The sequence below is a fragment of the Oncorhynchus masou genome, chromosome 23 (genome assembly GCF_036934945.1).
Source record: "Oncorhynchus masou masou isolate Uvic2021 chromosome 23, UVic_Omas_1.1, whole genome shotgun sequence".
NCBI classification, from domain to species: Eukaryota; Metazoa; Chordata; class Actinopteri; order Salmoniformes; family Salmonidae; genus Oncorhynchus; species Oncorhynchus masou.
In genome coordinates, this window is record NC_088234.1 from 15,052,877 (window position 1) to 15,080,828 (window position 27,952).

General features: G+C 44.5%; 1 protein-coding gene across 1 annotated transcript in view; it reads right to left on the reverse strand.

Moving 5' to 3' along the window:
* Positions 1-4,084: 4,084 nt before the first annotated feature.
* Positions 4,085-27,952, reverse strand: part of LOC135510393 (astrocytic phosphoprotein PEA-15-like) — a 44,300-nt gene continuing 20,432 nt past the window's right edge. The window contains exons 2-4 of the mRNA XM_064931275.1: positions 6,622-6,796; positions 6,138-6,293; positions 4,085-4,232 (exon numbers count right to left, since the gene is read on the reverse strand). Of these exons, the coding sequence (XP_064787347.1) occupies positions 4,168-4,232; positions 6,138-6,293; positions 6,622-6,793 (393 nt within the window). The 5' untranslated portion in view covers positions 6,794-6,796 and the 3' untranslated portion in view covers positions 4,085-4,167. The remainder of the gene's footprint in view (positions 4,233-6,137; positions 6,294-6,621; positions 6,797-27,952) is intronic.

Sequence of the window (27,952 nt, forward strand, 5' to 3'; positions counted from 1 at the left end):
GTGTGAGTCCTTCCTTGTTGTCTTTGCATTGTAGCCAATGGGGAAAGGACTATATCAGAGTTGCCATTGGGAGGGAGGAAGGGAGTGGAAGAGGATATGTGGAAGAGGGGGAAGGGAGAAAGAGAGGAGCAGTGCTTTCAGTGTTTTTTCTGAGAACAGGAATGAAAGGGGGGGTTTGCATTCTTAGTAAAACATATAGCAACTTCCTCACTGCTTGAATTAATTTTCTGGGCTAAAATATAAAAATATGCATAGGCTACAGGAGCTACAACAACACGTGAACAATCCCAAATACAAATGTGTTTAGATTTGAGGATAATCGTGAATGTTGTAAAGTGGAGGTTGGTCCTTATTGGTATAGGGCAATTGATTTGTATTATTGAGTTTATTGGTGTGTGTGTGTGTGTGTGTGAGGTTCACCCATCACTCTATCTACTGACATCCGACCACACAATCGCTAACATGGCACAGTCCATTATTACCCATAGTGGAATTCTGACATGAAAAAAATACCTAAGTAACATGATCACAAACACAGATTCAAACATCCCTACTTACTGTTTAAGTATATATTTTTTTAGCACACAAAACAAAAACAAGACAAAAAACTAACAAGAAAACAACACCTCCCTTGCGATCCTCACAAGAATCTACAATTATTTTATTTTTTTAAATATGTATTTTTGTTTTTGGACACACTTTGTTTACAACTTCCTATTACTGTTACGACAATTTATCTGCTTTTCTTCAGAGATCTGTTAGTGGTAAGTGAAATAGTAAGCCTAAGAGGATCTATAATGGTCATCTGACACAAACTCTTCCTCCAGCAAGGTGAGCACATATCTACCCTGTCTACCAGCACCCACAGATCATAGCGGTAAGTACAACTGATTGCCCTTGCCTGCAAGATGAACTGCTGCTCCCTAGCAACAGGTAATCCTAACCATAACCCATTCAGCACAAATTACAGTAGATTAGAAGTCGCAACAAACAACAGATCTAGGATCAGATTACACATTTTGGCACAGGGTTCATTAACAGCAGCCACCGCTTCACCATAAAGGGGTGCTGGCTTCCTAAGGTGGGCGTGCTTGACAGTCAACCTTACAAACAATTGGCCCTGAATATATTTACAATACTATTTTTTACTCAGTTCAGTAGTTTGGGATGCATTCATTAGTCTCAGAGTAGGTGTGCGGAACTAGGATCAGTTTTGCCTTTCAGATTATAATGCATTATGATTATATAGACAGGGGGGACCTGATCCTAGATCAGGAATCCTATTAGCGCTTCATGATTACAGTCCCTGGTTTACATAATGAGGATAATACATGTGGAGGAGAATATATCAAAGAGAAGTGCATGGGATACTAATAAGTTCCAACACTAGACGTTTAACACAGCGAGCAATACAAAACCAGATCACAGAAATTGCGATGGAAATAAAAGTCTTGGTCATTGGCACTGGGGGTAGGGAAAGAGGGGGTGTGGGGAGAGGTGAGAGTAGAGGCTATGGGAGAGAAAAGGCAGTTTTTTCCCCCAAAGAAAGTGGTGGCCGTGACTGTGCATTTATAGAATTCGTTGTATAGGTGTTTTTGAGATCTTAGGACCTCTGTGAAGGTTTCATCAGGACCAGGAGCCCTCAGCTCACACACTTAGAATTAGTATCCCTTTAGTTTGGCAGACATCTACACAGACCAGTCGTGAGGTGTGAAGCCCTCAGCAAACTCGCTAAATAGTCCCCGTCTTTACGAGTGAGATTGAACGTGATGTGTACTGACTGTACAAGTGTGTGGGTGCAACCACACATGCTCACACACATTTTCACATTTGACACATTCGTCGTCATGGAGTGTATACACCAAATTCTGCTAAGAATTCTTCGTAGGGAGGAAACACAGTGTAATATATATGAGTATTTTGTTTATTTGAATCAACAATCTTGCTTTGTTTTATGTATGGTGACTGAGACCCAAAATGTGTTAGGGATTTAGGTGATTTGGATATTTAGAGCACAGTTGTCGAACTCATTCCACCGAGAGGGCTGAGTGTCTGTGGGTTTTTGCTACTCCCGTGTACTTGATTAATGAATTAAGGTCACTAATTAGTAAGGAACTCCCCTCACTTGGTTGTCTAGGTCTTAATTGAAAGGAAAAAGCAAAGACCTGCAGACACTCGGCCCTCCAGGGAATGAGTTTGACACACCTGATTTAAAGTGTAGTGCACTGTTGTGTGTGTGTGTGTTAATGATTAATGCAGTACTTGGGCTTTTTACAAAACAGATGATGAACTATGTATGTATATCATTGGTTTATATATTGTACTTCTTTTGTCATGATATTGCGGCCGTTTTTCTTTTTCTGCGTCTATCTACCGTTTTGTTATTTCCTTACATTTCTTTCAGAGGCTGCAGTCCCTCCCCCTGATTGGTCCGTTGTTTTCTGTCCTGAAAAACTTTTGGCTTGGAATTCGAGTGGCACTTTCGGAGCAGAAAGATGTTGATTCTTATTCAAACACAGTAAATATCATACATATTTTATATCCTTATAAAATATATATATTTTAGTTTTTCTAATATTAGATAGTGTTTCATATAGAGTTTTTAAATTGATCCATACAAGAATTCTGTATATGTTTTTATAATAAGGTTTACAATAAGGTGTCTTTTTAAAATACTATTTCACATTAAAGGAGCATTGAATCTTTGTGTAAAATCACTGTTTAAAAACACTATTATTTGACAGACGTTGGATTACCGTTGGAATCACGTTACACAGCACTGTAATGAGAGTTCCCTGCTAGCATTAGCCTACACCTAGCCTTGGAGTTAGCTTATAAGCTTTCATACCATAGACTTCAATAATAATATATGTATTTATATAATTATATATGTATATAAAATAGATATTCATACAATTATATATTACATACTCAAAGCTTAGTATGAACAAAACAGAGAGTAGCCAATAGGCTTTATTACCCTCCAGCATGTGAATTCTATTGGTCCTTATAACGATGTAGAGTATAGGATAGCATGTTCATTTTAAGTCAACAAAACAAAAAGACGATCACATGATACTACTGTCATGGTGTAATACCATATAAATATAATAATACATGTAATATAACAGTTTCTTCTTCGATAATTCCATGGCTATGGCTAGGCTAAAGGCAAATATTGGCTTTTTCTATGAATCCCTAACGAAACACTTTTTAATATCCAATGATCTGATGATTTCGTCTGAGTTATGAGTGAAGGAAATATGACACCTGTACTATAGCTTCCTTTTTGCTCCACTGATAAAGCGTAATGCATAATGCTAAGTTAAGTGGAATCCTACTTCCACTGAAGTGACATTTTCACTTAGTCTCCCAATTGCTTTGTCTCTTAGTGGAATAGCAATTCAAGTGTATTGCAAGAGTGATTGAAGGATATGTTTGCAAATGTATGTACCTAATGGCAGCATGTTCATTCTAATGGCCTAACACAGGTCATGCGAATAACGTATCGGATATAATGCTGCTTTTCCTGCAACATTTCTAGGTCGAACTAGAGGGGATCCCATACAAACACAAAGAGAGATGTTTAAACTCACACACACGCTCACACACATACACATGCATTCAGATACACACATACACACGCACACGCACATGCATTCAGACACACACATACACACACACATACACATGCACACGGACATGCATTCAGACACACACATACACATGCACACGGACATGCATTCAGACACACACATACACACGCACACGGACATGCATTCAGACAGACACATAAACACGCACACGGACATGCATTCAGACACACACATACACACGCACACGGACATGCATTCAGACACACACTTACACATTTTCTTAAAACAGTGTTACAAGTACAGGTACGTACACAAGCTCTAAACTGACCAACACATCTCTTAACAAGGGGGATTCATTCTCTCCATCTTTCATCTTCAGCTCTTCCTTAGCCTTGGATAAAGGGGCGGCGAAGCATCATGGCGATCTGATTGGTTGATTGGAGAGGTGTTGCTAGGGTCTCTGTGTAAAATGGTTTGTGTTAGTAGAACTGGGGGGAGGCGGGAGGAGGGGGGGGGGGTCGAGATGGTTGGAGTGCCAGGGGTCAAAGTGCAAAGGTCAGAGGTGTAGACCTCACACTTTTTTAGGGGGAGGAGCCAGCTTGATGATCTCATCTTCAGAGGGTTGGCGAATGATATCTAAAGAGATAGAAAGAAAGAAAGAAAGAAAGAAAGAAAGAGAGGAGAGAGAGAGGTCTCAGTAAACTGCTGCAACAGATGTGAGAAAATGACTGAAAATAAATGAAGAAAAAGTCAAATAAGAAAGAAAGAATTTAGAAATCTGAGTTTAAGTGAGAGGAACACCTCGAGGAAGGACTAAAGAAGACAGAGCTCAGAGAAATACAGTTTATAGCTAGAGACAGATTAGGAAAGAGAGCTCAGAGAAATACAGTTTATAGCTAGAGACAGATTAGGAAAGAGAGCTCAGAGAAATACAGTTTATAGCTAGAGACAGATTAGGAAAGAGAGCTCAGAGAAATACAGTTTATAGCTAGAGACAGATTAGGAAAGAGAGCTCAGAGAAATACAGTTTATAGCTAGAGACAGATTAGGAAACAGAGCTCAGAGAAATACAGTTTATAGCTAGAGACAGATTAGGAAAGAGAGCTCAGAGAAATACAGTTTATAGCTAGAGACAGATTAGGAAACAGAGCTCAGAGAAATACAGTTTATAGCTAGAGACAGATTAGGAAACAGAGCTCAGAGAAATACAGTTTATAGCTAGAGACAGATTAGGAAACAGAGCTCAGAGAAATACAGTTTATAGCTAGAGACAGATTAGGAAACAGAGCTCAGAGAAATACAGTTTATAGCTAGAGACAGATTAGGAAACAGAGCTCAGAGAAATACAGTTTATAGCTAGAAACAGATTAGGAAACAGAGCTCAGAGAAATACAGTTTATAGCTAGAGACAGATTAGGAAAGAGAGCTCAGAGAAATACAGTTTATAGCTAGAGACAGATTAGGAAACAGAGCTCAGAGAAATACAGTTTATAGCTAGAGACAGATTAGGAAAGAGAGCTCAGAGAAATACAGTTTATAGCTAGAGACAGATTAGGAAACAGAGCTCAGAGAAATACAGTTTATAGCTAGAGACAGATTAGGAAACAGAGCTCAGAGAAATACAGTTTATAGCTAGAGACAGATTAGGAAACAGAGCTCAGAGAAAACCAGTTTATAGCTGGATTAGAAACAGAGCTTAGAGAACAGTTTATAGCTAGAGACAGATTAGGAAACAGAGAAAATACAGTTTATAGCTAGAGACAGATTAGGAAAGAGAGCTCAGAGAAATACAGTTTATAGCTAGAGACAGATTAGGAAACAGAGCTCAGAGAAATACAGTTTATAGCTAGAGACAGATTAGGAAACAGAGCTCAGAGAAATACAGTTTATAGCTAGAGACAGATTAGGAAACAGAGCTCAGAGAAATACAGTTTATAGCTAGAGACAGATTAGGAAACAGAGCTCAGAGAAATACAGTTTATAGCTAGAGACAGATTAGGAAACAGAGCTCAGAGAAATACAGTTTATAGCTAGAGACAGATTAGGAAACAGAGCTCAGAGAAATACAGTTTACTAGAGACAGATTAGGAAAGAGAGCTCAGAGAAATACAGTTTATAGCTAGAGACAGATTAGGAAACAGAGCTCAGAGAAATACAGTTTATAGCTAGAGACAGATTAGGAAAGAGAGCTCAGAGAAATACAGTTTATAGCTAGAGACAGATTAGGAAAGAGAGCTCAGAGAAATACAGTTTATAGCTAGAGACAGATTAGGAAAGAGAGCTCAGAGAAATACAGTTTATAGCTAGAGACAGATTAGGAAACAGAGCTCAGAGAAATACAGTTTATAGCTAGAGACAGATTAGGAAAGAGAGCTCAGAGAAATACAGAAAAGATAAGGAAAAAGTGGAGAGAGGAGGGAAAGAAAGTGAGAAAAAAACAAAAAGTGGAGTGAGAAAGATAAGGCAAGAGGAATAAGGAAGAAGAAATGCAAAAAAGGGCCTGAACGTTAGAAACAGAAAAAAGAGGTATAGTAAAGTGACCTTTGTACTTCTTGGCGGAGGGGATGCGTGTGAGCTTGGTGTCGATCTCATCGTCTTCAGAGATCTTGAGAACCGTGGTGCGGTACTCGATGACACGGGTCAGCAGGTCTGGTCGCCGTGAGATCTCAAAGATGTGCTCAATGTACGACAGGTTATCTGCAAGGGAAACATAGGATATTTGTAAGGTGCAAAAGAGCACAGATCTTTGCAAAAATACAGTAAACCTTACTGTAACATGGCAGCGTGATTACATTTTTTGATTTTCTTCAACGTGCATTATAAGATCTGTGCTCATTTGCAGCCTCCTTCCTCCTGCTCCCTCCCTCCTCTCCCTCTCTCTCTCTCTCTCTCCCTCACCTTGTGCCAGTTTGTCATTCTTCGCCAGGTAATTAAATCACTCCCCTCCATCCATCCATCCATACTTCCCTCCCTTCCCTTCCCCTCCCAAATGTTGAGCTGGGAAACCTGGAAATGTCTCCCTCACCCTGTGCCAGCTTTTGGTTCTCCTCCAGGTAGTTGAACCACTCATTGGAGGAGGTGATGGTGTTGCTCTGGTCCTCTGTGATGTCCTCCTTGCAGGCAGACTTCAGCTGGTCCAAGTCCTCATTGGTGATGTTTTCAGACAGGTCACTGAGCAAAGAGCTGTACTCCGACATGGTCTGATGGAAGGAGGGGGAGGGAGTGAGGATGAACGTTAGTCAATTCTGGTTCTTTATCAGAGAAAACAGCCCAGGTCATGAGGGTCACAGAGGCATCTTGCTAGCCTTAGTTTGGCATGACAAGGCTTGGAATGACAAGGAGTGGCAAAGAGTGGAACGATAGCACACACAGATCTATGATCATGCTAGCCTCTTGCTGCCAAAACTAGTAAACTATTATTAAATCATGTACATAAGAGCATGAATGTGTGGTTACATTCCTTTAGTCTGTCAATGTTCTGTTCTCTAGACATTACCCCTTACCCCTATTCCACAGTCAGCTCTATTTCTGATCCTAGAGCTGTGTTTACGGACACCCCCTACATGGAACTGAGACCACAATTCTATCTCTTTAGAGACGAGTAGGAGAGAGAGAATGGGACAGGGAGACAGAGAGAGAGAGACTCTATTGGACACTGTCCTTCTATTGTGATCTCTGTTACAACAAGTTCTCCCACTCTACCGATGGCAGGCTGGAGAGTGGCTATTCTTACCATAGCCAGGAAGCCACAGAAACATCAAAACAGACATTGAGACAGCTGTGTGTCTGTGTGTGTCTGTCTCTCTGTCTATCTCTCTGTGTAAGTCTGTGTGTGGGTTTGTGTGTGTGCACTATTGACTTCTGTACAATGGCATCTGCGTACAATATAACATGAGTAATGGTGGATTAAGGAGCATCGTGTGACATCAACAACAATGGCTTTCAGTTGTCACACACGTATGCACATGCACAAACACTGTCTAGACTTGAAAGGTGAAGTCAAATGCTTGGTGAGTCTCTCCAAAGTCTGATTTAGTGTGCGTGTGTGTGTGTGTGTGTGTGCGTGTGTGTGTGTGTGTGTGTGTGTGTGTGTGTGTGTGTGTGTGTGTGTGTGTGTGTGTGTGTGTGTGTGTGTGTGTGTGTGTGTGTGTGTGTGTGTGTGTGTGTGTGTGTGTGAGATGAACAAGGCTCAGGGATGGCCTAAATACTATAAGTGTCATATTCTCTTCTACCAGCAGAGAGCAGTGGCTGATCTATAGATGCAATGGTGTGTGTGCCGTCTCTCCCTTAAGCTGCCCAGACTCCTCACTCCGGCCAAATGCAACACTCACAGATGTTAGTTTCTTCTCTGCATTGAGTCTGGATCTGAGTACCAGTCCGACCCTTCACTGTAATCTCTCTCTTGGCAGAAACTAATCTCAGGTCAGTTTGTGGCATTTTCCCTCAAAAGGTAAGGTTATAGTAAGGTGAACCTAGATCTGTGCCCAAAGAAGTGAGGTATAATAACAGGCCCACCCTTCATTCACACACACACACACACACACACACACACACACACACACACACACACACACACACACACACACACACACACACACACACACACACACACACACACACACACACACACACACACACACACACACACACACACACACACACACACACAGAGTGTCATTACCTTAAATGTCACATGCTTAATCAAAAGCCATTTTTACTCAATAAAGGGAAGGTAAAGGGGATACCTAGTCAGTTGTACAACTGCATTCAACTGAAATGTGATCGAGGACTGCCTGGGGAAACACACGGCCCAGGTGAGACCGAGGACTGCCTGGGGAAACACACTGCCCAGGTGAGACCGAGGACTGCCTGGGGAAACACACTGCCCAGGTGAGACCGAGGACTGCCTGGGGAAACACACGGCCCAGGTGAGACCGAGGACTGCCTGGGGAAACACACGGCCCAGGTGAGACCGAGGACTGCCTGGGGAAACACACTGCCCAGGTGAGACCGAGGACTGCCTGGGGAAACACACGGCCCAGGTGAGACCGAGGACTGCCTGGGGAAACACACTGCCCAGGTGAGACCGAGGACTGCCTGGGGAAACACACGGCCCAGGTGAGACCGAGGACTGCCTGGGGAAACACACTGCCCAGGTGAGACCGAGGACTGCCTGGGGAAACACACTGCCCAGGTGAGACCGAGGACTGCCTGGGGAAACACACTGCCCAGGTGAGACCGAGGACTGCCTGGGGAAACACACGGCCCAGGTGAGACCGAGGACTGCCTGGGGAAACACACTGCCCAGGTGAGACCGAGGACTGCCTGGGGAAACACACAGCCCAGGTGAGACCGAGGACTGCCTGGGGAAACACACTGCCCAGGTGAGACCGAGGACTGCCTGGGGAAACACACTGCCCAGGTGAGACCGAGGACTGCCTGGGGAAACACACTGCCCAGGTGAGACCGAGGACTGCCTGGGGAAACACACTGCCCAGGTGAGACCGAGGACTGCCTGGGGAAACACACTGCCCAGGTGAGACCGAGGACTGCCTGGGGAAACACACGGCCCAGGTGAGACCGAGGACTGCCTGGGGAAACACACTGCCCAGGTGAGACCGAGGACTGCCTGGGGAAACACACGGCCCAGGTGAGACCGAGGACTGCCTGGGGAAACACACGGCCCAGGTGAGACCGAGGACTGCCTGGGGAAACACACTGCCCAGGTGAGACCGAGGACTGCCTGGGGAAACACACTGCCCAGGTGAGACCGAGGACTGCCTGGGGAAACACACTGCCCAGGTGAGACCGAGGACTGCCTGGGGAAACACACTGCCCAGGTGAGACCGAGGACTGCCTGGGGAAACACACGGCCCAGGTGAGACCGAGGACTGCCTGGGAAACACACGGCCCAGGTGAATGGAAGAGGGGATATAGCGCAGGGATATGTGACAATGCGTGTTTGGGAGGGTGGGAGGGTGTGTGTGTGTGTGTGGGAGAGAGGGTGTATGTGTTTGGGAGGGTGTGTGTGGGTGGGAGAGTGCATGTATGTGTTTGGGAGGGTGTGTATGTGTGGGAGAGAGGGTGTATGTGTTAGGAAGGGTGTGTGTGGGAGAGAGGGTGCATGTGTTTGGGAGGGGGTGTGTGTGTGTGGGAGAGAGGTTGTATGTGTTTGGGAGGGCGTGTGTGTGTGTGGGAGAGAGGGTGTATGTGTGAGAGGGTGTGTGTGTGTGGGAGAGAGGGTGTATGTGTTTGGGAGGGTGTGTCTGTGTGTGGGAGAGAGGGTGTTTGTGTTTGGGAGGGGGTGTGTGTGTGGGAGAGAGGGTGTTTGTGTTTGGGAGGGTGTGTGTGGGTGGGAGAGAGCATGTATGTGTTTGGGAGGGTGTGTATGTGTGGGAGAGAGGGTGTATGTGTTAGGAAGGGTGTGTGTGGGAGAAAGGGTGTATGTGTTTGGGAGGGGGTGTGTGTGTGGGAGAGAGGGTGTATGTGTTTGGGAGGGCGTGTGTGTGTGTGTTTGAGAGAGGGTGTATGTGTTTGGGAGGGTGTGTGTGTGTGGGAGAGAGGGTGTATGTGTTTGGGAGGGTGTGTGTGTGTGGGAGAGAGGGTGTTTTTGTGTTTGGGAGGGTGTGTGTGTGGGAGAGAGGGTGTTTGTGTTTGGGAGGGTGTGTGGGTGTGGAAGAGAGGGTGTATGTGTTTGGGAGGGTGTGTGTGTGGGAGAGAGGGTGTATGTGTTTGGGAGGGTGTGTGTGTGTGGGAGAGAGGGTGTTTGTGTTTGGAAGGGTGTGTGTCTGTGGGAGAGAGGGTGTTTGTGTTTGGGAGGGTGTGTGTGTGGGAGAGAGGGTGTATGTGTTTGGGAGGGTGTGTGTGTGTGGGAGAGAGGGTGTTTGTGTTTGGAAGGGTGTGTGTCTGTGGGAGAGAGGGTGTTTGTGTTTGGGAGGGTGTGTGTGTGGGAGAGAGGGTGTTTGTGTTTGGGAGGGTGTGTGTGTGTGGGTGAGAGGGTGTTTGTGTTTGGGAGGGTGTGTGTGTGTGGGAGAGAGGGTGTTTGTGTTTGGGAGGGTGTGTGTGTGGGTGAGAGGGTGTTTGTGTTTGGAAGGGTGTGTGTCTGTGGGAGAGAGGGTGTTTGTGTTTGGGAGGGTGTGTGTGTGTGTGGGAGAGAGGGTGTTTGTGTTTGGGAGGGTGTGTGTGTGTGGGTGAGAGGGTGTTTGTGTTTGGGAGGGTGTGTGTGTGTGGGAGAGAGGGTGTGTGTGTTTGGGAGGGTGTGTGTGTGTGGGAGAGAGGGTGTATGTGTTTGGGAGGGTGTGTGCATTACAGTATATTAATAAGTATTTTGACCAACTGGACACTGCAAAATACTCCAACATTTAAGGTTTAAGACTTGCTGGTCAAAAGTTTTTTTGCGCTCCAAAGATACAGTATGCTACTGTATTCCATGAGATTGATTTATAGTACCATTCAAAATACAATTCTTTCCCCGCTCTTAACATTTTCCCATAATGCACCATAATTTACAGTATACTACAGTAAAAGGTAATATAGTATTTTACTGTTAATAATGCCAAAAAATGACTATCATTTACAGTTTTACGTTACAGTGTTGTCTATTTCCCTTTATTTTTTCTTTCCGTCTCTCCCTCGCTCTCTTTCTTATTTTTTGTCTCTCGTACTTTGTCCTTCCCTCTCTACATCTCTCTCTCCCATTCTTCCTCTCTCTCTCTCTCTCTCTCTCTCTCTCTCTCTCTCTCTCTCTCTGTGCCTCCTACCCCCTCTATTTCTCTAGCCCACTTTCTCTCCCATTCTTCCACTCCCTCTCTCTCTCTCTCTCTCTCTCTCTCTCTCCCATTCTTCCACTCTCTCTCCACACCTCCTATCCCCTCTCTCTCTGTACCCCCTTTCTCTCTCTCTCTCTCTCTCTCTCTCTGTGCCTCCTACCCCCTTTCTCTACCCCTCTTTCTCTCCCATTCTTCCGCTCTCTCTCTCTCTTTCCATTCCTCCTATCCCCCTCTCTCTCTCGCTATCCCCCTTACTCTCCCATTCTCTCGCCCCTTCTCTCTCTCTCACTCTATGACGAGGCTGACACTACTTTCACACATAGTAGAGCCCCTGTCTAAATCCAGCACGTTCTCATGAACACAAACATGCTTTTGTCTCCTGCTCTTCTGCTCTCCCTTTGTCTCTCCCTGTCTCTCCACCCCTCCCTTCCTCTATTCCAGTGTTTGGAGGTTGGAGAGGGGAGAGAACCTCTGCTGGTCTTCTCCGTTTCTTTCCTTCTCCCCTCTCTCCTTCCTCCATTCCCTCCCTCCATCCCAGTGTAAGGAGGGTGCAGAGGGGGGACATGGCCGCCTGCCTAGCCCAAGCAGCCCCTCTCCACCGTGACTAAACTGCTTAATCTACCCCCTGGCATCCTTCTGGCCTAGCGCCTAGCAGACCTGGGTTCAAACAGTATTTGAAATCATTCCAAACACTTTGTGATTGATTGAGCTTAACTGGCTTCATGGATCAATAGAATAGTCTCAAAATTGTAATCTCCTCCCATCTGATACCTCTTGGCAGGCTAGAGTACACGCTCAAAGTTATTTTAAATGTTTTACAAATGATTTGAACCCAGTTGTGGCAGCCTAGAGCCTAGCACACCATAGAAACGGTTAATTTGACAAGAGAGCAATGTCACTGTGCTATTATCTATTTCGCAGACAAGACCTACTGTTCTCACACACACATGCACATTCTGTCAAGCATGCACATACACACACAACTGTCAAGGAGCTGAAGGAACCAGCGAGTAAAATATGAGGGGAAAACATGCTTCACACATCTGAGAGAGGAGCCTTCTCCTTTATCGCTCTCTCTCTCTCCTTCTTTCTCTCTCACCCTCTCTTTCTTTCTTTCTCTCTCTCTCTCTCTCTCTCTCTCTCTCTCTCTCCATCTCTCTCTCTCTCTCTCTCCATCTCTGTGCCTCCATCACTTTATTGCCATGCCCACTCGACCACGTTGGAGGGTGGTCCCTCTCAGTGCTCTACATTGCAAGCATTTCATAAATATTGTCAGAAGAATGGACACATGTGCAACTTGCAATTTATAGCTAAATCTATACTGCAGTAGCTGTTTTCAAAGTATTTCTGACATTTTGTTTGATATCTGGAAATGCACAAAGAAGTAAGAATCCTAATGTTATATCCCACCTTGCGCAGCAACACGGACTGTCTGGGAGGCTGTGCGCACTGTGAGAGATGTTCTGAAAGTTTCATTTTTAGAAGCAAAGCCCACAGGCATAAAAGTTGGTATCCTCGTGTTTCTTGGATATTTAAATTGTTTTGTTCACCACTTCCACTGCTAGCGAAGAGACGTTGTTGGTCTCTACTAGTCAGATTCTCACAGGTACACCTGGCAACTTGAGTGTCACACATTTCAGCAAATAAATGTCATGTTTCAAATAAACTCAATGTCTAAATTAATTGTTTTACAAGGTTACCAGGAATTACCATGAATTGTTTACGAGGTTCAATGTTGGATTTGTTAATTAAAATTAATCAGTAGTGACAAAACAATATATGGCAATAATCCATTTTGATCTCCAGTAAGAAACTGCAATTGGCTAATAACAGCTGAGAGTAACTTGCAAGCACAACAACTTCGGGAGTACAGACCCCCAGAAATCAGCCGATCGCCCTCTATTCGGCAAAAGCTTTGTGCATTAAGGAAATAGACGCCTGGCTCAAATAGAAGCCTGTCTGTAATAAGCGCCTGCTGTGTTCAGTGATTTAAGCAAATAAACACCTGGGCTACTAATTTATGTTTTACGTTACACGGACTGTGTGTGTCTGCCTGATTAGGGGGCTGTTGTTAAAGTAATCACCCCCCCCCCACGCCATTCACCCTGCTGACGTTGCCAACTATTGTAAATGCAATCTATATTTATGTTGATTTATTTTCCCATTTGTACTTTAACTATTTGCACATAATATGACATCTGAATGTTTTATTCTTTTGGAACTTTTCTGAGAGTAATGTTTAATGTTTTTTTATAGTAAAAAATGTGCTAATTTTTATGATTTATTTCACTTTTGTTAATTATCTTCTTCACTTGTTAACATATGTTTCCCATGCCAATAAAGCCCTTGAATTGAATTGAGAGGAGAGAGACTGACTGACTTACTTGAGATTTTGAATGTGACACCATGGTACAAATGTGACTATGGTGACAACGTCTGACTGATGTCCACACACACGGACACAGGCTCACTGTTCTATAGCTCCATGACCAACATCTTTTGAACCATAATAGGCCACGCCCTGTCTAAGCCAGGACACACAGATTTTGGCCTTACTGCCACTAGCCCATACAAACGCGTTGAATAACAGATTCACAACATGGAACAATAGATAGTCCCAAAAACAAAGTTTGTTCTGAAATGTCTCTCCTATATCTGAGAGATATAGGATAGACATATCACGAAACATATGTTATTATTGTTTTACATGTATTTAACCGTTTGTTTGGCATGAAACCGTCTCCATTTATCCTTCCATCATGTTTTCAGCTGGTACCTGAGGACCTTTAGACAAGTCTTTTGAGACCTGTGAGTGTTCTAGAACAGAACAACGGACGTGTACATGAGTCTCGCGTATTGGTGTGTAGCCCAAACTGTTCTGACACTAGAGAGTCTCACCGTATTAGTGTGTAGCCCAAACTGTTCTGACACTAGAGAGTCTCACCGTATTAGTGTGTAGCCCAAACTGTTCTGACACTAGAGAGTCTCACCGTATTAGTGTGTATCCCAAACTGTTCTGACACTAGAGTCTTACCGTATTAGTGTGTAGCCCAAACTGTTCTGACACTAGAGAGTCTCACCGTATTAGTGTGTAGCCCAAACTGTTCTGACACTAGAGTCTCATCGTATTAGTGTGTAGCCCAAACTGTTCTGACACTAGAGAGTCTCACCATATTAGTGTGTAGCCCAAACTGTTCTGACACTAGAGAGTGTCACCGTATTAGTGTGTAGCCCAAACTGTTCTTACACTAGAGAGTCTCACCGTATTAGTGTGTAGCCCAAACTGTTCTGGCACTAGAGTCTCAACATATTAGTGTGTAGCCCAAACTGTTCTGACACTAGAGAGTCTCACCGTATTAGTGTGTAGCCCAAACTGTTCTGACACTAGAGAGTCTCACCGTATTAGTGTGTAGCCCAAACTGTTCTGACACTAGAGAGTCTCACCGTATTAGTGTGTAGCCCAAACTGTTCTGACACTAGAGAGTCTCACCGTATTAGTGTGTAGCCCAAACTGTTCTGACACTAGAGAGTCTCACTGTATTAGTGTGTAGCCCAAACTGTTCTGACACTAGAGAGTCTCACCGTATTAGTGTGTAGCCCAAACTGTTCTGACACTAGAGAGTCTCACCGTATTAGTGTGTAGCCCAAACTGTTCTGACACTAGAGAGTCTCACTGTATTAGTGTGTAGCCCAAACTGTTCTGACACTAGAGAGTCTCACTGTATTAGTGTGTAGCCCAAACTGTTCTGACACTAGAGAGTCTCACTGTATTAGTGTGTAGCCCAAACTGTTCTGACACTAGAGAGTCTCACCGTATTAGTGTGTAGCCCAAACTGTTCTGACACTAGAGAGTCTCACCGTATTAGTGTGTAGCCCAAACTGTTCTGACACTAGAGAGTCTCACTGTATTAGTGTGTAGCCCAAACTGTTCTGACACTAGAGAGTCTCACTGTATTAGTGTGTAGCCCAAACTGTTCTGACACTAGAGAGTCTCACCGTATTAGTGTGTAGCCCAAACTGTTCTGACACTAGAGAGTCTCACTGTATTAGTGTGTAGCCCAAACTGTTCTGACACTAGAGTCTCACTGTATTAGTGTGTAGCCCAAACTGTTCTGACACTAGAGAGTCTCACTGTATTAGTGTGTAGCCCAAACTGTTCTGACACTAGAGAGTCTCACCGTATTAGTGTGTAGCCCAAACTGTTCTGACACTAGAGAGTCTCACTGTATTAGTGTGAAGCCCAAACTGTTCTGACACTAGAGAGTCTCACCGTATTAGTGTGTAGCCCAAACTGTTCTGACACTAGAGAGTCTCACCGTATTAGTGTGTAGCCCAAACTGTTCTGACACTAGAGAGTCTCACCGTATTAGTGTGTAGCCCAAACTGTTCTGACACTAGAGAGTCTCACTGTATTAGTGTGTAGCCCAAACTGTTCTGACACTAGAGAGTCTCACCGTATTAGTGTGTAGCCCAAACTGTTCTGACACTAGAGAGTCTCACCGTATTGGTGTGTAGCCCAAACTGTTTTGACACTAGAGAGTCTCACTGTATTAGTGTGTAGCCCAAACTGTTCTGACACTAGAGAGTCTCACCGTATTAGTGTGTAGCCCAAACTGTTCTGACACTAGAGAGTCTCACCGTATTAGTGTGTAGCCCAAACTGTTCTGACACTAGAGAGTCTCACTGTATTAGTGTGTAGCCCAAACTGTTCTGACACTAGAGAGTCTCACCGTATTAGTGTGTAGCCCAAACTGTTCTGACACTAGAGAGTCTCACCGTATTGGTGTGTAGCCCTAACTGTTCTGACACTAGAGAGTCTCACTGTATTAGTGTGTAGCCCAAACTGTTCTGACACTAGAGAGTCTCACCGTATTAGTGTGTAGCCCAAACTGTTCTGACACTACATACAGAAGTTGGCAGATCAGCTTTACCGACTTCAGAGGAGACCCAACACGCTTGTAGGTGGTCGTAGAGCAGAGGAGACCCAACACGCTTGTAGGTGGTCGTAGGGCAGAGGAGACCCAACACGCTTGTAGGTGGTCGTAGGGCAGAGGAGACCCAACACGCTTGTAGGTGGTCGTAGAGCAGAGGAGACCCAACACGCTTGTAGGTGGTCGTAGGGCAGAGGAGACCCAACACGCTTGTAGGTGGTCGTAGAGCAGAGGAGACCCAACACGCTTGTAGGTGGTCGTAGAGCAGAGGAGACCCAACACGCTTGTAGGTGGTCGTAGAGCAGAGGAGACCCAACACGCTTGTAGGTGGTCGTAGAGCAGAGGAGACCCAACACGCTTGTAGGTGGTCGTAGGGCAGAGGAGACCCAACACGCTTGTAGGTGGTCGTAGGGCAGAGGAGACCCAACACGCTTGTAGGTGGTCGTAGGGCAGAGCGGAGAACACCTTCGTGTTCATGAGAGGCTCATCTCATAATAGTTTGCAGAACAAACCATTCAGAAGGTACAGACAATTTTGTGAAAAGACCGATTTTCGGAATGTCTCATGGTCTGGCAAACACCAATCTAGCTCTGCAACCCTCCACCGCGGAAGTGCGACATCGGTGGATGTGGTGAATTGAGACGCATCCAATGCAAATGACCAGATATCTTCAGCTTGAAACTGACAGATGTTTATGGGGATGATGTTATTATGCTAAATAGATGTTGGTGGGAGCGTGAACATCGACCTTAGGGTTTTTTAAACAATGCCAGATTAACATAGACCCCTTCTACCATTAAATATCTCTACATGTGAATGTGCGCACACTTTTGAACCATGGGTCTCAAAGCTTAACCAGAGTGGAATGGCTAAATATCCATCTTTACATGTACCCATGACAACCGCGTTACTGTGATGTGAGCCACAAAAATCACTCTGACAAGGATTTAGTAAGAAAATAAAATACCTCCATCTCTCTCTCTCTATGTGTGTTTGTGTGGGTTTCGGTGAGAGAAAGGCCACCATCTGAGACACAGAGCAGGGAGAGGGGTCAAGGAGCAAAATGTTTTTGTTGTTGTTGACTGTAATGTTTTTGTTCTACAGTATACTACAACATTCTATAGTAAGTACTACACATGATGAGGGCTGCACATTTTGGAGAATATCCAGAGGTGGAAACCTTCCGTGGGAATTAAAGGGAATATATGGGAATGAATATTAATACCATTTAAATGTAGATGTTTTTTTCATTGGATATATTTACCACATCATATGGAGCCAGAAACATAAACCTTATCATAATAATTGCACATTTTTAAATCCTTCTAATAGAAAAATAATTTTTTTAGTTACAAATTATACTTTAACAAAATGAGTTGACTCTTCACATGGGATGATTTCACTGAACAACAAAAGAGAAGGAATATTGAATGATCCCCAATGATCCATCGCATCTAACAAAAATGTTTTCAACATACATCTGTAAAATGATAGTCTAGAAACTAAAGCTTTGGTTGTCTTCCTCTCAGGCTTCCAAGTCTTCTCCCTGGACCTCCTCAATGTCCATCTCTTGAACATCAGATTTTGAATTTATTTGAGCCTGACAACAAGCCATCCTCAACAATGATGTCACTTTCCAACCCTGTTGAGGATGGCTCGTTGTCAGGCTCAAAAAGCCAAAGATTTGCAGACGGCCACCAATTTTTCAACCCTTGTATTGGTGTGTGTCCCCAAACAAGGACCAGTTGCTCTCTGAGACGGCTGATGTTGGTGGGATTTGGAGGATGATGGAGGCAACAAGGGAAAGATCCACAAAGTCCCTTCCACCTGGTGGCTGATGAGATGTTGGCACGACTGCCATATTGCATCTCCATCCCAAAGCCCTTGCTTGAAAGTGTACAGACTCCCAAGAACCTTGCCCTCATCCAGGCCAAGGTGGCGAGACACGGTAGTGATGACACCATAGGCCTTGTTGATCTGCACCAGACAGGATGCTCTTAACAGCACACTTGGGGTCCAACATGTACGCTGTGGCGTGTATGGGCTTCAGGCAGAAGTCTTCACGCTTTTTGATGTATTTCAGAACTGCAGTTTCCTCTGCTTGGAGCAGCAGTGAAGTGGGCAGGGCAGTACAGATTTCTTCTCTTACATCTGCAGAGTCTGAACATCAGACAGGATGACATTGTCTCCCTCAATCTGTGCAATGGCTACTGCTATAGGTTTCAGGAGTTTCAGGCTGCTAACCACTTTCTACCAAAATACACCTCAAAAAATAAGTCCGGTATTATCGGCATACAGTCCCCAGTTATTGGCTTATCAGTTTCATTTTGTTCAAAAAAGAGACACCAACCTCGTATCCGAAGTGTTTACTAGATAGTTGATGAGTTGGCTATTTAGCCTTCCAGTGAAAAAGACTGTCAACTTGTCATTGCGTAGCCCGGTGCACACTCCTGTAGACTCTTCTCTAATTCAGTGTTTTAACCAAATCATGTCTCATTGTTTGTTTTACAGATGAATCTTATGTTTTGAGAACGTAGATAACATTTTAATACTAACATATAACTGAGCATGAATAATTTAGGTAAAAAAGTTGGATATTAAACGATCTGTCACACAGTTGAATTTTACAACATACCTAAACGGCAATGACAATCAGTGGTCAGCTAGCGAGAAGGGTGTCTTTAGTCGCAAAACATATTGTTTTTTTAGGGCATTGAAACGTTGAGCTCGAGGTGATCCTCCAACCACTAGAGAGTGTCTGACGTTAGGGGGTGTCCGATGTTGGGGGAAAATGAGCTAACAGTGAAGCACTATTCCACTGACTGTGTCTCTGTATGTTCTCTGTTTTACAGCTAGAGGGCTTCAATTAAGCATTGTCATGTGAATCCATGCACACACGCCCACACACACGCGCCCACACGCGCCCACACGCGCCCACACGCGCCCACACACACACACACGCGCCCACACGCGCCCACACACACACACACGCACCCACACGCGCCCACACACACACACACGCGCCCACACGCGCCCACACACACACACACGCACCCACACGCGCCCACACGCGCCCACACACACACACACACACGCGCCCACACACACACACACACACACACACACACACACACACACACACACACACACACACACACACACACATACACACACACACACACACACACACACACACGCCCACACACACACACACACTCACACGCCCACACACGCCCACACTCACACACACGCCCACACACACACGCCCACACACACACACACGCCCACACACACACAAGTGTGTGTAAGATTTGATCTCACCACAGCCAATTAAAGGTTAAAGGCCACGCTTAAGGTCACAGCCATTCGCCTCTCCTCTCCTTCTCACCTCAAATCAAATCAACATACACAAGGTTAGCAGACGATAATGCGAGTAATCTAACAATTTTACAACAACTACCTTATACACACAAGAATATGTACACATAAATATATGGATGAGCGATGGCCGAACGGCATAGGCAGGATGCAGTAGATGGTATCGAGTACAGTATATACATATGAGATGGGTAATGTAGGGTATGTAAACATAATTATATCTCTTTCTCCTCGTTTCTCCTCCCCTCCCACGTCCCTGACCCTCTCTACCACATCCTCTCCTCCTCTAACTCTGTTTCTCTCTGTTTCTCTGTTTCTCTCTCTGTCTCTCTCTCTGTCTCTCTGTTCCTCTCTCTGTGTCTCTCTCTCTGTCTCTCTCTGTTTCTCTCTCTGTTTTTCTCTCTGTTTCTCTCTCTGTTTCTCTCTCTGTTTCTCTCTCTGTTTCTCTCTGTTTCTCTCTGTTTCTCTCTGTTTCTCTCTCTCACTCCCCCATCATGCCATATGCTTCCAACTGCCTTCCTCGACAGCTACAGGATTTAAGCGCTCCATCCAACCGGTCAACCAGTCTTTAAAAACAACATGTTCCCTTCCTCTCCAACCCTATTTACCCTACAGTGGGAGTGTATGTGTTCAGTGGGCAAAGAATGAGAGACTGAGGGAGACAAGGAGAGAGAGACAGAGAAAGTGAAAAGGGAGAGAGTCTTGCTGTCTCTTGTCGTGATGTGTGTTTTGTCCTATATTTTATTTGATTTATTTTAATCCCAGCCCGCAGGAGGCCTATTGCCTTTTGGTAGGCCGTCATTGTAAACAAATAAGAATTAGTTTTTAACTGAGTTGCCTAGTTAAATAAAGGTTAAATAAAATGACAAACATTTGGTAAGAATGTTTCATGTATCATTACCTACAGATGAAAACAACCGTTGGACATTAGATCGGTGGAAACGGCTGAAACTTGAGCTTCCCTGATCTGGGTCCTTTGTTTGAACTTCCAGATGCTTCTCCATTCATCTATTCCCCTCACGGAACAATGCCTCTACCCTGTTTGACCTAGATAGTTTGCGTGTGTATTTATATGTAGGCTCCGTGTGCCTTTTTAAAAATGGATCATTATTGAATGATATAACTCACAGGGGAGAGAGAAGCTATTGATTACTTTGAATCTTTTAACTTTGTGGCAAAGTTTATGTGTGTGTTTTGGTGTGTGTGTGTTGTGTGTGTTGTGTGTGTGTGTGTGTGTTACATACAGGTAAAAGTCTCCCCTGCTGATAGAGGACATCTGGTATTACTGCTCAGTGGTGAAACACACTCTCACACACACACACATGCACACACACACACACACGCACACACACACTGATAAACAGACTCCCACACATATTATTAACCTCAATACTAAAATACACCCAGTAGTTAGTCAGTAGTTAGTCAGTAGTTACTCAGTTGTTAGTCAGTAGCTAGTCAGTAGTTACTCAGTAGTCAGTAGCTAGTCAGTAGTTAGTCAGTAGTTAGTCAGTAGCTCGTCAGTAGTTAGTCAGTAGTTTGTCAGTAGCTAGTCAGTAGCTAGTCAGTAGTTAGTCAGTAGTTAGGCAGTAGTTAGGCAGCTGTTAGTCAGCTGTTAGTCAGTAGTTAGTCAGTAGCTAGTCAGTAGTTAGTCAGCAGTTAGTCAGTAAAGTCAGTAGTTTGTCAGTAGTTAGTCAGTAAAGTCAGTAGCTAGTCAGTAGTTAGTCAGTAGCTAGTCAGTAGTTAGTCAGTAGCTAGTCAGCAGTTAGTCAGTAGTTAGTCAGTGGTTAGTCAGTAGATAGTCAGCAGTTAGTCAGATGTTAGTCAGTAGTTAGTCAGTAGTTAGTCAGTAGTTAGTCAGCAGTTAGTCAGTAGTTAGTCAGTAGTTAGTCAGTAGTTAGTCAGCAGTTAGTCAGCAGTTAGTCAGCAGTTAGTCAGCAGTTAGTCAGTAGTTAGTCAGTAGTTAGTCAGCAGTTAGTCAGTAGCTAGTCAGTAGTTAGTCAGTAAAGTCAGTAGTTTGTCAGTAGTTAGTCAGCAGTTAGTCAGCTGTTAGTCAGCTGTTAGTCAGCTGTTAGTCAGCAGTTAGTTAGTAGTTAGTCAGCAGTTAGTCAGTAGTTAGTCAGTAGTTCCATCTATAAGAACGCTAAAGCTTCATCTGGGATTTACCTCATTATCTCAATTTTAAATCCCAATAAGTACATTTTGATGGATGGAAACGTTTTGTGGAATTGAAAAAAGTGATCATTTGATACAGTTGAAATATTTACAAATTAGATGCGCTGAAATCAAAGCAAATGAACACTTTATAGTGATATTATGTCTGATCTGGAAAACAATGTAATGTATGTATAGATGGGTGTAATCTAGAGCCAAGCGTTTTGACTTGCAATCTGAGGGTATCCTGCCTGTTGAATTATGCAACAGAACGTGACAACAACAGTAAATAATGAAGTGGTCGAGACAGCGTAGCTGAGTGCAGGTACGCCTAAACAGAGGAGTTGTTTGTGGTTGCGGCCTTGTTTACGCACCTTTATGTTAATGAATGCATGTACAAATACACCCCCCATGTATTTATGCAAATTAGGCACATATTATTTTTGTTCTTTAATACAACATATAAAATAAATACCTGATATGATTAGAGCACATATATATAGGAGTGCCATCCATAAATAAAAAACTGGAACATTTTACAATAAATGGAAAACCTGAATTCTGACCAAAATCCCTGAACTTAATTTATTTTATTTGTCTGTGCCAGTAAAATGTTTAATGATTCCTTCAATACCTAATGGATTTTTTTTAAATCTAAAAGTTTGTGGAGTATGTTGATCCATTATAACTTTTAACAATCGTGATGACTGTTGCTTGTGAATGTGTGTGTGTGGGTGTGTTGGGCATACTGATGCTCGCTGGCGGTAGCTGTTGTTTAAGATGAGGGTCTAAGGTCAAACAGAAACCATGGGAGACGTCCAACAAACAGACCAACTAACTTCATCCTCACACACAGATACACATTCAATCACACACACACACTATGGAGAGGGAGGGATGGAGAGGAGGGACAGAGAGAATAGAGAGAGGATGAGAGTTGGATGTACTGTGGCATACAGTAGTACACAAACACCAATGCAGTTGTAAATAAGAATGTGTTCTTCACTGACCTCACTTGCCTAAGTTAAAAAACAGCTCACCACCACTATGAGATCCTTCCCATCCCTCTCTCCTCCCTTGTTCCTTTTCCCCTCTTCTCCTTCCTTTAACCACCTTTTTCTTTTTCCCCTCCCTCCCTCCCTCCCTCCCTCCCTCCCTCCCTCCCTCCCTCCCTCCCTCCCTCCCTCCCTCCCTCCCTCCCTCCCTCCCTCCCTCCCTCCCTCCCTCCCTCCCTCCCTCCCTCCCTCCCTCCCTCCCTCCCTCCCTCCCTCCCTCCCTCATCGTCGCTCTCTCGCTCTCTCTCTGGGCTTAAGGAGCCAAGCCTGGTTGTCGTGGTAACCCAGCTGTAAGTGACCAACACAAACTTGCTTCCTGCCATCACCATAGAAACACTTCCTGGCTGGTTGTCGGGGGCAGCAGAGGAAAAAAACAGCAGCTGGATTTACCATCGGTATTACAGATTTTTCCAACTGCTTAAACACAAAATCTTTTCATGTCACACGATTTTTGAAACCTCTCACTCAACGTGCAAAACTACACACCAAATATCCAAAACCATAAGCTATTTCTCAGCCTTTGACTCAGTTGTCAATTGCATAAAACACTTTTTTCAAAACACTACACACAATTCTAAAACACACACAAAAAAACCCCCCACCTAAAACACAAAAATCTAACAGGAAGTGACTTGCTTTCCTTTTCCAAACACAACCAATCAAAATGCTACACTTATTCACCAGGTCACACACACACTCCTCACATGTGCAAACACTAATAGCTTAACTGATCACTAACCAATCACTGCTTTACTGTAGTATAGGCCTAAAAATAGGTCAAAGGTCAGATTACCTGTTTTGAACAATGGATGCCAACAATGGACAGAGAGCAAGAGGAGTAGGAGGGAGAGGAAGAGGAAGAAGAGGATGAGGGCAAAGAAGAGAAGGAAGGAGAGCCATCTCTGATGAATTTAGGGCAACACTTGTTGATCATGTGATCAACCACAGTTTGACCGTGAGAGAGGCTGCACTGAGAGTCCAGCCCAATTTGAGTCGATTTACAGTGACGTCCATAATTCGAACCTTCAGAAATGAGAACAGGTACGCAACTATCTAATGACTATTTTAGCATTACAGTAATGTACTGTAAAATACGTACGACTGCATAGTATTGTATAAACATTTGTAACTCTAAGCCATCCATTTACTGCACTGCATTGAATGAATGAGGTTGGTTATCATGCTGTACTACATTGAATGAATGAGGTTGGTTATCATGCTGTACTACATTGAATGAATGAGGTTGGTTATCATGCTGTACTACATTGAATGAATGAGGTTGGTTATCATGCTGTACTACATTGAATGAATGAGGTTGGTTATCATGCTGTACTACATTGAATGAATGAGGTTGGTTATCATGCTGTACTACATTGAATGAATGAGGTTGGTTATCATGCTGTACTACATTGAATGAATGAGGTTGGTTATCATGCTGTACTACATTGAATGAATGAGGTTGGTTATCATGCTGTACTACATTGAATGAATGAGGTTGGTTATCATGCTGTACTACATTGAATGAATGAGGTTGGTTATCATGCTGTACTACATTGAATGAATGAGGTTGGTTATCATGCTGTACTACATTGAATGAATGAGGTTGGTTATCATGCTGTACTACATTGAATGAATGAGGTTGGTTATCATGCTGTACTACATTGAATGAATGAGGTTGGTTATCATGCTGCACTGCATTGAATGAATGAGGTTGGTTATCATGCTGTACTACCTTTTGTTTGTACATTGTTTACAGTTCCTATGCTGAACACATACTGTGTTTGAATTCTGTACAGAGTGGAAAGGCAAAGACATCATGGAGGACGAGGACGCTTGTTTACGTATGTACAAGAAACTGTCATTATAAATATGGTTTTGGCCAACAATGCAATTAGTATTCGGGAGATAAGAGAGCATATCTTGAATAATGACACCATATTTAACAACATCAATGCTGTAAGCCTGTCGACCATACAACGCATCCTCCAACGGCACCGCGTGACGATGAAACAACTTTACAAGGTGCTATTTGAGAGAAACTCTGACAGAGTCAAGAATATGCGACATGACTTTGTAGAGGTATGTAAGCAACACTACTTCCAGTACTTCAGACATACCATATTTACTCATCTGTATATCCTTTTGTCTGTTACAGAGAGTGTTGGAGCTGGATGCCCATGTAATTCGCCATGAATTTATTTATGTGGATGAGGTTGGCTTCAACCTCACCAAAACCAGGCGCCGCAGAAGAAATGTAATAGGACAGAGGGCAATTACCAATGTCCCTGGACAGCGTGGGGGTAATGTGTGCTGTCATCACTCAAAACGGAGTCCTCCATCACAACACCACACTGGGTCCGTACAACACCGGCCATATGCTGACTTTTCTGGATGCAATGTACACAATGCTTGTCCCTGATCCAGATCAGGAGCCTGATAGATTTGTGTGTGGTATTATGGGACAATGTTAGTTTTCACCGGGCTGTTCTGGTCCAAAACTGGTTTGCCACCCATCCACAATTTGTAGTTTTGTACCTACCCCCATATTCACCTTTTCTAAATCCCATAGAGGAATTCTTCTCAGCCTGGCGCTGGAAAGTGTATGATCACCAACCCTATGCCCGCATGCCACTTCTCCAGGCAATGGAGGACGCATGTGGGGACATAGAGGTTGCCTCTGTCCAAGGTTGGATACGCCATGCTAGGAGATACTTCCCTCCATGTGGGGACATAGAGGTTGCCTCTGTCCAAGGTTGGATACGCCACGCTAGGAGATACTTCCCTCCATGTGGGGACATAGAGGTTGCCTCTGTCCAAGGTTGGATACACCATGCTAGGAGATACTTCCCTCCATGTGGGGACATAGAGGTTGGATACGCCATGCTAGGAGATACTTCCCTCCATGTGGGGACATAGAGGTTGCCTCTGTCCAAGGTTGGATACGCCATGCTAGGAGATACTTCCCTCCATGTGGGGACATAGAGGTTGCCTCTGTCCAAGGTTGGATACGCCATGCTAGGAGATACTTCCCTCCATGTGGGGACATAGAGGTTGGATACACCATGCTAGGAGATACTTCCCTCCATGTGGGGACATAGAGGTTGGATACACCATGCTAGGAGATACTTCCCTCCATGTGGGGACATAGAGGTTGGATACACCATGCTAGGAGATACTTCCCTCCATGTGGGGACATAGAGGTTGGATACACCATGCTAGGAGATACTTCCCTCCATGTGGGGACATAGAGGTTGGATACACCATGCTAGGAGATACTTCCCTCCATGTGGGGACATAGAGGTTGGATACACCATGCTAGGAGATACTTCCCTCCATGTGGGGACATAGAGGTTGGATACACCATGCTAGGAGATACTTCCGTCCATGTGGGGACATAGAGGTTGGATACGCCATGCTAGGAGATACTTCCCTCCATGTGGGGACATAGAGGTTGGATACGCCATGCTAGGAGATACTTCCCTACATGTGGGGACATAGAGGTTGCCTCTGTCCAAGGTTGGATATGCCACGATGGGAGATACTTCCCTCCATGTGGGGACATAGAGGTTGGATACACCATGCTAGGAGATACTTCCCTCCATGTGGGGACATAGAGGTTGGATACACCATGCTAGGAGATACTTCCCTCCATGTGGGGACATAGAGGTTGGATACACCATGCTAGGAGATACTTCCCTCCATGTGGGGACATAGAGGTTGGATACACCATGCTAGGAGATACTTCCCTCCATGTGGGGACATAGAGGTTGGATACACCATGCTAGGAGATACTTCCCTCCATGTGGGGACATAGAGGTTGGATACGCCATGCTAGGAGATACTTCCCTCCATGTGGGGACATAGAGGTTGGATACACCATGCTAGGAGATACTTCCCTCCATGTGGGGACATAGAGGTTGGATACACCATGCTAGGAGATACTTCCCTCCATGTGGGGACATAGAGGTTGGATACACCATGCTAGGAGATACTTCCCTCCATGTGGGGACATAGAGGTTGGATACACCATGCTAGGAGATACTTCCCTCCATGTGGGGACATAGAGGTTGGATACACCATGCTAGGAGATACTTCCCTCCATGTGGGGACATAGAGGTTGGATACACCATGCTAGGAGATACTTCCCTCCATGTGGGGACATAGAGGTTGGATACACCATGCTAGGAGATACTTCCCTCCATGTGGGGACATAGAGGTTGGATACACCAAGCTAGGAGATACTTCCCTCCATGTGGGGACATAGAGGTTGGATACGCCACGTTAGGAGATACTTCCCTCCATGTGGGGACATAGAGGTTGGATACATCATGCTAGGAGATACTTCCCTCCATGTGGGGACATAGAGGTTGGATACGCCATGCTAGGAGATACTTCCCTCCATGTGGGGACATAGAGGTTGGATACACCATGCTAGGAGATACTTCCCTCCATGTGGGGACATAGAGGTTGGATACACCATGCTAGGAGATACTTCCCTCCATGTGGGGACATAGAGGTTGGATACACCATGCTAGGAGATACTTCCCTCCATGTGGGGACATAGAGGTTGGATACACCATGCTAGGAGATACTCTCCCCTCTTATCTCCCTACCTCTCTCTCTCCTTCTCCCCCCTCTTATCTCCCTACCTCTCTCTCTCCTTCTCCCCCCTCTTATCTCCCTACCTGTCTTTGGTTCTCTTTCGCCTCCTTCTCTCTCTATCACTCTTTATCTCTCTCTATTTCATTCTGTATGTCTCACTCTCTGCCTGTCTCTCTCCCTTTATATGTCTGTCTCTCACTTTGAATGTTGTATTTGTGCAGCTCTCAGTTCCCTGTTGGTTTTGTCTGGTGTAATATGTCAATTGATTCACCATATTCTCAAGCTGAGTCCCAAATGGAATCATATCCACATAGAAAGAGGAAGAGGGGGAGAGATAGGAAGATGCGGAGAGATAGGAAGATGGGGAGAGGGAGGGAGAGATAGGGAGAGGGAGAGAGGGAGACAGACAGACAGACAGACAGACAGACAGACAGACAGACAGACAGACAGACAGACAGACAGACAGA